The sequence below is a fragment of the Beta vulgaris genome, chromosome 9 (genome assembly GCF_026745355.1).
Source record: "Beta vulgaris subsp. vulgaris cultivar EL10 chromosome 9, EL10.2, whole genome shotgun sequence".
Classification (NCBI taxonomy): Eukaryota; Viridiplantae; Streptophyta; class Magnoliopsida; order Caryophyllales; family Amaranthaceae; genus Beta; species Beta vulgaris.
In genome coordinates this window covers 38,839,245-38,851,641 of record NC_079210.1, presented here as the reverse complement: position 1 = coordinate 38,851,641, position 12,397 = coordinate 38,839,245, and the positions used below count along the sequence as shown (strand labels likewise).

At 33.6% G+C, this 12,397-nt stretch overlaps 1 protein-coding gene across 1 annotated transcript; it reads right to left on the bottom strand.

Moving 5' to 3' along the window:
• Positions 1 to 20: 20 nt before the first annotated feature.
• On the bottom strand, positions 21 to 4,056 carry LOC104903724 (GDSL esterase/lipase APG). Its single transcript, XM_010691828.4, has 5 exons — positions 3,726 to 4,056; positions 1,709 to 1,839; positions 1,289 to 1,522; positions 535 to 790; positions 21 to 437 (listed from the first exon to the last, which is right to left on the bottom strand). Exons 1-5 carry the CDS (start codon positions 3,970 to 3,972, stop codon positions 241 to 243), a joined length of 1,065 nt encoding a protein of 354 aa, XP_010690130.1. The 5' UTR covers positions 3,973 to 4,056; the 3' UTR covers positions 21 to 240.
• Between the last annotated feature and the right edge of the window lie 8,341 nt (positions 4,057 to 12,397).

Genomic DNA, 12,397 nt, shown 5'->3' with positions numbered 1-12,397 from the left:
TACTACAATAACACCACAAGTTTCATAACAAGTACTTCCACTGTAATAAGTATTTCTGTTACATATTGATCTCCTTGAAACAAAAGAAATATTACTGTTTGAGAATATATAGCCTTTTATGGAAACACATACATTGAAACAAGAAAAACAATATGATAAATTTTCGTAAGCTAGTGCAAGAAGATAGTTGTACTATGTAGTATACAAGCATCATAGAAGACAAGAGGCTTGACCGACATTTTAACTGATGAGTGCAATGCCTTGAGTAATAAGGGCATCAGCGAGAACCTGGTTAGCAGCCTCAGAAGGATGAACACTGTCCCAGAACACGTATTGGGTGGCATTGCTGCATGTTCCTATAGACTTTGGATTACATAGAAGCGATGTTGTTTCTATTGTTCCTGTCCCACAGCATCCCTTCCTCGCCTCAGCAAATCCTTGAAGCAGAAAAAAAGTCAGAAAACTCTTGGATTACTTACATTTAAGTTACATACTTACATATGTTGGCATGTTACTAGTAATAGATGTGCCTACCAGATTTTGAGGGAGATTGCACTAAATCATAGAGGGGCTTGTAAATGTCGAAAACAACAAGTGTAAGACCAGAGAATTGCTTAGATAGCTTAGTGGCAGCTGCGTTAAGCTTCTTATTAAATCCTTGAGCGTCGGAGTTGAGCCTTGAAACACAACCATCTTCATGAAATCCAAACAGTGTGATGGTAGCTGGTATGCAACCCAATGGGGGAAGTGAAGTCACCCCAATCTTTCTTGCTCCTAATCCATAAAGATCCTGTAGAGTGTAAGTGTCGGACAACATTATTCAGTGATTTTTTTAAAACAACTAGCTACTTCACTTGTATAAAGATAATTGTCGCATTATTCCTCTGTCATACTCAAGGATTCATTGTGATTTCAAGGATTCATCTTGATTAGGAAAAGACTTAATCTACCTAATAGAATAATTACCCAGTGCAGCCATTGTTTGAGAAACCAATCACAATTGATTTTCTTTTTTGTATGTGAAATTTGTCATCGGATCATTCTAAATATAGTATATTGTATACATGACCATTATATCCTATATTTTTTGAAGTATGTAAATTTTTTGCTTTTTTTTTCGAACATCCATTCATCCAACCACTAACTTTTTTACGAGACACGTGAAGGGTAAGCAAAGGTAATATTTGCTGTGTCCCCGTGTTCACATGTCCCGTTTTCGTGCAACTTAGACTGTTTAAGTAGACAACAATACTATGAAAAGTTTAATGATAATTTGAAGTTCGATTACCTGAATGAAGCTTGAGAAAATGCCAACAAGGTAGGAAGAATACTCGTCAGGGGTGTACAATTTGTAGTAAAAAGGGTTGACGTAATAATTTTGAACAAAATCACTACTTCCAAAACCAACTATGTAAAGAGCATCCTTAATAATTGACTTTGCTTTGCTGCTACCTGCCACCTTTGTTAGTTTACCTTGGTATTCTTTGTAGTATTCTAGTTGTTGTGACAATGAAATTGCGTGCTGCACCCATAAAGTAACAAAAACAGTTAATTTTAACTGTATAGAAGAGCATCTTATTTACTGTTGACTTTTTGGGAAAATAAATCACGGTTGACTCCGTGGAAAAATAATAAAGGTTGACTTTTTTAGGGGAAAAAATTAATTATGGTTGACTTGGTGAAAAAAAAAAAAGTAGAGGTGGCTTACACTGAGCAATGCTGTTTTGTCATCATAACCTGAAGCGGCAGATGCAAAATTGGCTCCAATAAGAAGGTTCTGCCCTGATGCTTGTGGACTTAAATATGCTGGTGGGTAACTTGTGAAGCCCAAAGTATCCGCTATAAGAATAAGATGTTCCAATTAATATCAGTATTATAAACGATTAAAAAAATGAATTTGTTTTGAAAGAGACCGTCTACTTTTAAATTAAAATTAGGCAATGATAAGTCCGATATTAAAAGGAGAATTAACCCAATAATGACTAGGTTAATTTCTTTCGGTGACCAGTTGAGTCCATTTAGTGACTAGTTGAGTCCATTTAGTGACTAGGTTTAATTTTATGTTAAAATTAGACCGTCTCTTTTAATAATTTTTATAAAAAAATTTGGGTTGTGTTGGATTTCATCTGGTTTGACATTATTTTTTTGGTTCGGTCTGATTTAGATTAGTCATATTATGGTCTTATGTTAATTGTTCTTTTATACCTGTGTAACTTTATTAGATTTTTCTCGATGTATATTGAAAATACGATGATTAGAATATTTCAAAATTAATTAAAAAGTTCAAAAAATCAAGAAAAAACTACGAAAGGTTCAAACTATTTTTCCATAATTCAAAAAGAAAAAGATAAATTCAGGAAAAAAAAGCTGAATAAAGTAGATCCTAAATTTATTTTCCTCTGTACCATTTGCAATAAAATTACATTTAGGAATTTGTTAAATCTTAAAGTGGATTAATTAACAAAAAAGAATTGATATCAAACCAAAACTTTTGTCCAAAGAAAACAAAGATACTAATAAACAAATCCATAATATTAATACTCATGATTAGTTGAAAGCTACTTTTATTAAGGGTTTATTTTCAACTAATTAATGAAGATAGTCATGGGTTTTATTAGTTTAGTTAAAATCCTAAGGTAATTCATCTGCTACTCTCCCCCCACCTCATCAAAATCTCACCCAATTCACAAATTAAAGAAGATGCACAATTTTTTTAGCAAGGAAATTTGGTAAGCTCTACCAAACTAGGTTGAACTCTATTTCCAAAACAGGTGAAAGGTTATTCCTTACCTGGCCTTCTCCCTCATGATCGAGGTCAAACCATGCCACTAAGGAGTGGTAGGTAAAGGTGTTCTCTTCTTAACTAATAATCTTAAAACTCAAAAAAAGACACACATCTTAAATTATAAGACAAATTTTTAGATTTAACCTTTACGTATATAGGAGGATATACAACTTTTAATATTAATATCTTTAATTATTTATTGATTAAAATTATAGAGTTTGATATTCATATAATGAAAATACACACTAAGGGTGAGTTTATCCCTCAGACCCCAAACCCAACCTTCAGACTGTGCCACATCAGCTTTCCATTAATTTTTACATACTTTTTATTTTTCAGACTCACTCCAAACTCATTCCAGTTTTACACTTTATCCCTCAAACTCACCCTAGACTCTCTACCAAAAGTTGAATATATTTTTTTAGGAGGAAAATGAGTGTTGTTTGCATTCAAGGAAGACAAAAAAAAAGGAAAATAATTTGTGGGGCCCACAAGCAAGTCTGAGATTGAGTTTGGGAAACCAAAACTCAATCCCAGACTCACCTTTGCATTTCATAAGATTATCGGCAGTCTGGAGCCAAACTCACCAAAGTCTGCACTGAGACTTGGTGCTCCAGACTATCGATATTCTTGCTCTAAGCTAATTAAGTAAATAAGACAAATCCAATAATATATTACATAATACGACCTGTATTCATCTAGTAATAAACTTTTGCCACATCCTTAACCATGATATACATAAAACACATATGAAGAGGGGTTTTCATTGGAATCTCAGGAAAAATAGGAGATGTTATAAAGATTTTGGTTGTGTTAAGATTACAAAAGCAGGACAAATATAGATGCATCTCTAAGTTTCATGTATTAACGCAATGTTTGCATATCACAATTATAAACCCGGACTCAAAAAAGAAAGAAAGAAAGGAAGTATAGTACGTACCAGTGATATCAGTGGCTAATTTGCCATTGCAAAATCTACCAGTAGGTTTATGATTGGCAAAATCCCTACCATAAGGAGGATAATCAGCCTTGAAAAGAGTGGCAACATAGTCATTGTTGCCCACATCAACAGTTGAGTCACCAAATGTGATGATAGCAGGAACTAAACTCTGAGCATTCGTAAAAATTACTACAAAAGTAGATCCAAAGATCAGACTCACAATTACTACTAAACCTTCAAATTTCATGCCTATTTTTTTTTTTTTTCACTACTTGAATTATTACTTGTAAAGTTGTTAGTAGTATCTCTTGGTTTCTTCCGCAGGGTTCAGGCTTTTAATGTAGTTTACATTTATTAAGGTGTGTTGAGAGAGTGCATTGAATGATCTTATTAAGGAGACACTTTAGTGGTTGAATTTGGCATTCAAAGCTTTGATTTTCATGATTTGTGCTCTAAACTCCTTAACCGATTTTGCAATTATGCACCTCCTTGCAAATATTATGATTATTTCCATAAGTTGTTGAAATAAGTTAACTGTCATAATTTCAAATTAACATTTATATGAGTGAACTTCAATTCTATAAATCCATGGAAAATCGGTGTACTATTCTAATTCATAACTAGTGCGTGGCTGAATGATGATCCAAATCATTATATGTCGTATGTTATTGGTCAAGATATTTTTTTTTATTGTATGTGGTATTGTAAAGCAACTTAAAAGAGTGTCACGTGGCACTTTTATTTATTTAGGAACACCTTTTAATATATTTAAATAGATATCTATGTATAAATTTAGGACTAGCAATAGTATATATATATATATATATATATATATATATATATATATATATATATATATATATATATATATATATATATATATATATATATATATATATATATATATATATATATTACTTTTAGAGAAAAAACATATATATAGTACTTTACATTAAGAATTTAAGAATTTGTATAGAACTATGGGCTGATATAGTTAATAATTTTTATTTTTTTAAAACATTTCTTATAAATAAGGGTGACATGTAGCATTTTTGAAAATAAAATCCTAATAACCGTGAAAATGTGCTTGCAGAGTTGCAACTAACTCTTTTTTGCTTAACTCGTGCTAGGACAAAGACCATTCTAAAATTGGCAAAAGTTACAGAGAGAATTAATGCCGTATTGCTGAGTTTATGTGCACCTACTAGCAATTATTGGGATGACTAGATTTAATATGGACACAGTTTTGTGTCCATTTAGAAGGGGAGTTGGGAAATTGGCAAATTAGGTAGTTGGGATTTGATTGATTTTATTTTCAGTAAGGAGAGGCTGGGAACTCCTTTAGACAGCAGAATTCACGTATGCATGTGCCCTAAACTTAATGCGGGTAGTTATAATTTAATCAGTCTCATAATATAGTGTTTGTTTTTTTAAGCGGTCTTCAAAACATCATTTTAATTTTTAATATCTTTAATTCTGTATTAATAAAAAATATAAAAAGTTGATATTATGAAAATACACATTGAGACGAATCTAACAAGATCACATACACATAAGTAGGTTTTTTTTGTATATGATAATGAGAATATTTGGTCAAAGATTTTAAAGTTTGATCAACCAAAAATGACGTAGGCACTATATTATGGGACGGAGGGAGTATAAGATAATACATCTACTAACTAGTGAACGTACAATACACTAAGTCTATCTTTCATGACTAAATTTTGATAGAGTAACCTAGATACTTCCTTCGTCGCATAATATAGAATTTATCTCTTTTTTACACGGTGTTTAAAACAAATATTTGACCTTTAGCATTTTTAATTCCTTATTAATAAAAATATAAAAAGTTGATATTATGAAACTACTCAATGAAGCGAAACTAAGAAGATCACACATGAATATATTTTTATATACATACAAATGAGAATATTAAGTCATATATTTTAAAGTTAACTATAAAAAAAAGTCATATATTTTAAAGTTTGACCTCAAAAGAAAGAAACCATCTATATTATGAAATAGGGAAATATTATATATGGCCATGCAAATGTTGCCTTGTCCTTTTGACTTTTGGGAACATATATTAAAGAATTTGGATTTTGTATTGTGATAAGTGCAATTTATTACAACATACATTTGAGTGCATTTCGAAATAAATATATCTGAGACAAAGTATTGTTTTGTATTGACAATCTGTCAATACTAGAAGTATTTACCAACTGGTTTAGTTTTGAACGCTTGAAATATTATTTTTGATTGGTAAGATGAATATTTTATGGATTGTTTTTTACATAAATCTTACTTAAAAGGTCCAAACATTTTAAAAGAGGTAGGAAATAGAGGAATCATTTTCCAAGCATTTTTCACTTAATGGGATTCGAACTCTTAATTTTAAGGTCATGAGGTGAAATCTTCACCAAGTGAGCCTCTTGAACTCTTAAAAGCGTGCTTTGTAAAAGGTTCCCACTAGTAGTATTCTTAACTAGTTTAGTATCTTGAACTCTTGAAAATTGAAATTGTGGTCTTTGAAAAAGTTCCTACAATCTGGCCCCTAAAGCTAGTGAAGGAACCTAGTATTTGATTCCTGCAAAAAAAAAAAAACAAAGTTTATAGTGTAAAAATATATAGTTTTCTTATGGTTTTCAGAGTAGACGGGCGATATTAGTAGAGTGTTAATAGTCGTAAGTACATCATATTTACTGTCTACTTATTCATCTGTCACTTAATAGACTTCAATTTCTTTCTTTCAAACTTATTTTTGGCGAATTCTCTGAGACTTAAACCTTGTAAATTTTGATCATAAATTCTGACCAATATATATTAAATACAAAAATAAACACTAGTGGGAGAGAATGCTAGAGAGAGAGTGTGTTAGAGAGAAAGAGTGTGTTAGAGAGAGAGAGTGTGTGTGTGTTAGAATTCCTAAGGATCTTCATGAATGGACTACAGTGAGGCCCTGGAAGAGAAACCCAAACATCATAGCCTCCAAAACTGCTTTCATACCCAACCTTCCTCTAAACACCACATCAAGAGATCTTGAACCCTTTCTTCACCACCATGACAGAATCACAGATATCTTCATTCTGCAAAATATAAAACCCCAATGGAGACACAAGTTTGCGTTCGTCCAGTTTCAGTTCACTATTAAGTGCAACGGCAAAAGAATTGGAAACCTTCATATGCTCATTCAACCAACCAAATATGACAGAATTTCCCATCACCATACGAACCCAACCAGTCCCCTCTCGCCATAGACTACACAGTCGAAAACTCATACCCTCTCATGCTCAAGCCAAATTCTTGATGGTGCCCTAATAGCTAGTGAACTGATTGACTCTTGTCATAAATCAAAGGAGAAGGCAATATTCCTAAAGCTTGATTTTCATAAAGCTTTTGATTGTATTTCATGGAGCTATTTGGAGTGGGTTTTGTCGTAAATGGGTTTCCCCCCGCTTTGGTGTTCGTGGATTAGAGCATGCATAATAATGAGTGCATCGGCTTCTGTGCTCCTAAATGGTTCTCCCACTACTCACTTTAAACTGCATCGGGGACTTAGACAAGGGGATCCCCTCTCCCCTTTTCTCTTCAATATTGTTGTTGAGCCGCTCAACCTTTTGATCCAAAAAGTAATCTCCTCGAACCTATTGGAGGGTGTTGAAATCGTGAAAGGTGGTACGCGAATTTCTCATCTTCAAATATGCCGATGACACCATCATCTTTTGCCCTCAAAACATTAAGTACCTTATGAACATCAAGAAGACTTTGCTACTCTTTCATCTCGCATTGGGGTTACAAGTCAATTTTCACAAAAATAGCATCTTGGGTTTGAATGTGGATCCCTCTTGGCTCCAATCTGCGGCGGACTCTCTTCAATGCAAGATTGGTTCATTCCCTTTCACTTATCTCGGTTTGCCGATCGGAGGTAAGATGTCTCTATTGAATGCTTGGGATAGCATTATTGATCGAATGAACAAAAAATTGTCATCATGGAAGGGCAAGATGCTCTCTTTGGAAGGGCGAATCACTTTGATCAAAGCATCTTTGTCTAGTCTCCTCTTGTATTACATGTCTTTGTTCCCTATTCCTAAGGGCGTCATTGCAAAAAATGTTAAAATCCAAAGACAGTTCTTTTAGAGACGGATTATCAATATTCCGTCTCTAAATTAGAAACGGATATATATCCGTCTCCAAAAATCCGTCGCTATATAAGCTTTTTTTTGTAGTGTATTAACAAGTAATAAAAATACCCAGATTACAACTTTTTCATCAAGTAATTTTTATATTTTGTATTTACACCACATGATATTTAATTAGAACTAAGAATGATTATAAATTACATCATTCAAAATTACATTAGATGAAATCAATAATAATCACCAAAATAATCCACGCTTGCATCGCGTGCAAAAAAGGCTAGTATATATTAATTTAATAGGATTGATTTATGGGATGATCAGTAGCCAATATATAAATGAAGTAACGAACTTCAGCAGAAGAGGACGGAACATCGAAAGGATAGAAATGAATGATGAACTGGAAAAATTGGTAAGCAAAACTAAAGCCACGCTCTTCAAAGTCCAATACATTCAGGAATCAATTAACCACTAAAGTATTGCCAATGATTTCAAAAATGTAAGCCTAGCGCCTGCTTCAACAGATAATAACCCTCTCCTCAAAAAAAAAAAAAAAAAACAGATAATAATAACCCATTCATTTGAATTCACGACCAATTTCTAGAATTTCAATTGTAAACAAAGCAGTATCTAGTAGAATTATAACACAGTAGAACAAATACTACTTCTTTTTCCCAATGGATGAATCATAATGTGGCACACAAACCAAGGTGAGTAGAGAGGATTGTCACTGTATTTCAAACTCATGTGATTATGTTTGATTATGTTTTAGAGAAAGGCATCTATTGAAATATCCAAAAGAGAAAATGGTGCATGTATTGTGAAACATCCAAAATAGTAAAATGGTGGATATATTGTAAAAGGAGGTAGTGCATATTTATTCGAATAGATAATAGTATGAATTTTTTAATGTGAGTTAAGAGATCGTGATACTTATTACGTAAAAAATAGATCAGGGAATTTTTTTCAATAAAACCCGTATTAGTATTAATATGTGTTTTTATTTAACGTCTTCGGCCAGTTCTTCTTAAAATTATCAGCCCATTTCAAAATGCCTATACTACTGGAAGGCTTATACATGATAATGTACTTATTGTTCAAGAAATCCTGAATATCTTTAACAAATTAAAAAGTAAAATGGGATGGTTTGCCCTGAAATTAGATATGGAAAAAGCCTATGACCATATCGAATGGGATTTTCTAATTCATACTCTTAAAAGTTATGGTTTTCACCAGCAATGGATCAAATGGATCATGCAATGCATCTCGACTGTCACCTACTCACTTATCATCAATCAAGATACAACCTCTGTCTTTCACCCTTCTCGAGGACTTCGCCAGGGTGACCCTTTATCACCTTATCTTTTCATTTTATGTATGGATGTCCTCTGTCGACAACTGGATTTTGCAGCAAAAAACTCAAAATCAGGATTTAGAATCAAACTTGGTCCACATTCTCAGACAATTCCAAGGCTATTCTTTGCTGACGATGGCTTACTATTTTGTAAAGCTAACCTAGATTCTGCTCATCGCCTCAAAAATATTCTAGATTTTTTTTGCCTTAATCCAGGGTAGTTAGTGAATTTAAATCAGCGACCATATTTTCTAAACAAGTCCTGAATTCTAACGACGATTGCTTACGGGTATTTTCAATATGACCCCAAAGGTTTTTTTTGGGAAGGTATTTGGGCGTTATATTCTCCACTTATAAGCCAATGCCTAGCGATTTCCACCACTTAGTTCAAAAAGTTGACAACAAAATAAATTCTTGGCATCACAATCATTTTATGTCGAAAGCTGGAAAATCAGTTCTTATTCAGAGTCATCTAGAATCTTCCCCAACTTATCTTATGGCAACGACTCAGCTTCCCAAGAAAATATGCTCTACAATTGATAATATCAACCGAAAGTTTTTCTGGCGCTCCTCAACAAACTCTTCCGGACTATCCCTAATTGCATGGTCAAAAATTTGTCGTCCTAAAAAATATGGTGGGTTGAATTTTCGGAAAACAACCCATGTACATGAAGCATACTTAGCTAAAATGGGATGGCGAATTCTTTCTGACCAACACTCTCTCTGGCCAAATCTTATGCGCCAAAAATATCTTCAGAATACTTCTTTCTTTGAGTACAAAACTAAGTTAAGAGACTCTCATATTTGGAAGTCCATTCTCCGATCTCGAGAGCTTCTAAGGAAGGGAATACGTTGAAAAATTGGAAATGGAACAAATGTTTATTTTTGGATTGATAACTGGTGTGCTAATCAAAGCCTTATTAAAATGCTAAATCTTCAAATCATGTCTATTGCTAATCTGGAACTTACTGTCAGTAGTGTCATTCTTCCATCTAGGCAATGGAATGTTTCTCTACTTAATGAACTAGTTCCATCCCATATCATCCACCTAATTTTGGGGATTCCTATCCCTAGCTATCCCACCGCAGATGTTCCTTGTTGGGGGCTTACTAGCTCTCGAGATTTTTCTGTTAAAACAGCCACCTGGCTCGCTCATGGAATTACTCCTCACAGTATTCCTTGGTCTTTTAACTGGATATGGAAAATTAATATATCCCCTAAAGTTCAAATTTTTCTATGGCAATGTCTACAAAATGGTTTGCCGTTAAAATTCAATTTAGCCGACCGTCAAGTCACTAATGACGCTCTTTGCCCTCTTTGTAAAGTTGATAATGAGACTTTTGACCATTTATTTTTCACATGCCCTCTAATAATTCAATATTTGAACTCAAATTATCTACGACCAAAAATCCGTTATATAGTGCCTCAAGATCTTCTCCAATGCCTAACGCGTCTCCGTCCCTACCCTCAGGCCTTACAATTGTTCTGTTATAATTTGTGGAGTATTTGGAAGGAACACAATTCAATTATCTTCGAGGAAAATATGCTTAATTTAAATCGTATTTATTACAGAGCCTAGCATTTGCATTTGGAATGGACTACGCGACATACGATGGATTTTTCCTTTACTATCTCTTCAATTCCTTGTTGCAGGTCCCCTACTTCCATCGCAGTTAGCTGGCAGCCTCCCCCCTCCAATTGCTTCAAGCTTAACTTTGATGGTTCAATTATTGACTCATCAGCCGCTGCCGGTGTTGTCATTTGCAACTCCGCTGGTTTTCTTGTGGCCACTCAAGATTATCGATTTGGCCAAACCTCTGCTCTCGACAATTGCTGAAGCCTGGGGATTATGAAATGGACTGATACTTGCATTGCCATTCAGCAACATATTCAATATCTATATATTGGAGGAGATAATCAAGTAGTTATAAGAGTGCTGCAAGGGCATTAAACTTATCCTTGGACTATCCAAACCCTAATTGATGACATTCGACAATTGCTTCGTCAGTTTAGATTCTACACCATTAAGCATATTTTTCGGGAAGCTAATCGGGTAGCAGATCTTCTATTAAAGAAAGGTCACAATAGTTCTGCTGCTTCGGTAGACGTGTATGTTTTTACGGAACCTTTGTTAAATAAATTAGTTCTTCTGGATTCGTTAGGAGTCTCCCTTGAGAGAAGGGTGTCCTAACTTTCATTATGTACCAAAAAACAAAAGTGTTTTTATTTAACGACAAATCTTTTGTGAGACCGTCTCAGTATAAGACATGACTGAGACGCGTATCAGTTTAAGCTAGACATCTCTTAGTTTATTAAGCCATACATCTATCAGTTTATGCCGTACATATATATTGTTTAACCCAAACATTTTGGTTTACCTACACATCTATCAATTTAGCCTAAACATCTATAAATTTAACCTAGAAGCTCATCAATTTAGCATAAAATATCTATTAATTCAAGCATAATTTCATCTCATATATCTGGAATGACTAAGTTACGTCTCACACATGTCGTTTTGTTTAAAGAAATTTGAGTGAATTGAATGAAAATTGAAGATGAGCTATTTTCTTGGAAAAAATCCTACTTTAACTAGAAAGGAATGTCTTGAAGAGAAATTGGAAGGAGGCTATGTTGATAAATTTGATTACTTATGGGCATAAATTTGAAGAGAAATTATGCTATCAGTTTATGGGCATAAATTTGATTACTTAAAAGAAATTGGAAGGAAGCTATGTTGATAAGGATCATTTGCGATATCCTCGAGTGCAAATTGGAGCTAAAACAAAGTTGGAATTTGATAAAGAATTGTGGAAATCGAATCATCTTTACTCTTCTATACACAACTTTTGACTCCACTATGATAATTGGATGATTCCAGCGGCATTGAAAAGTAGGATTGAAGAGCTTGCCATCGATAAGTTGCATGGCTCAAGGAGATTTATACTCTATGAGATGAACTTCACAAGTTGGCCCAATTTAGCTCAAGCTTCCTACACGCGCGCATATTACTTTATTATTTCGCCCATTTATAATGGTTTAATTGGCTTTCCTTTTCTTTTAACTTAGTTTCCTACTAGTATTAAGAGATACAATTTTATATTAGAGATTTTCTAATTAGGTTAGGATATATATTATTCATCATTGAAGATTACTTATTTGGTTCTTAGGGTTTTCTCTCT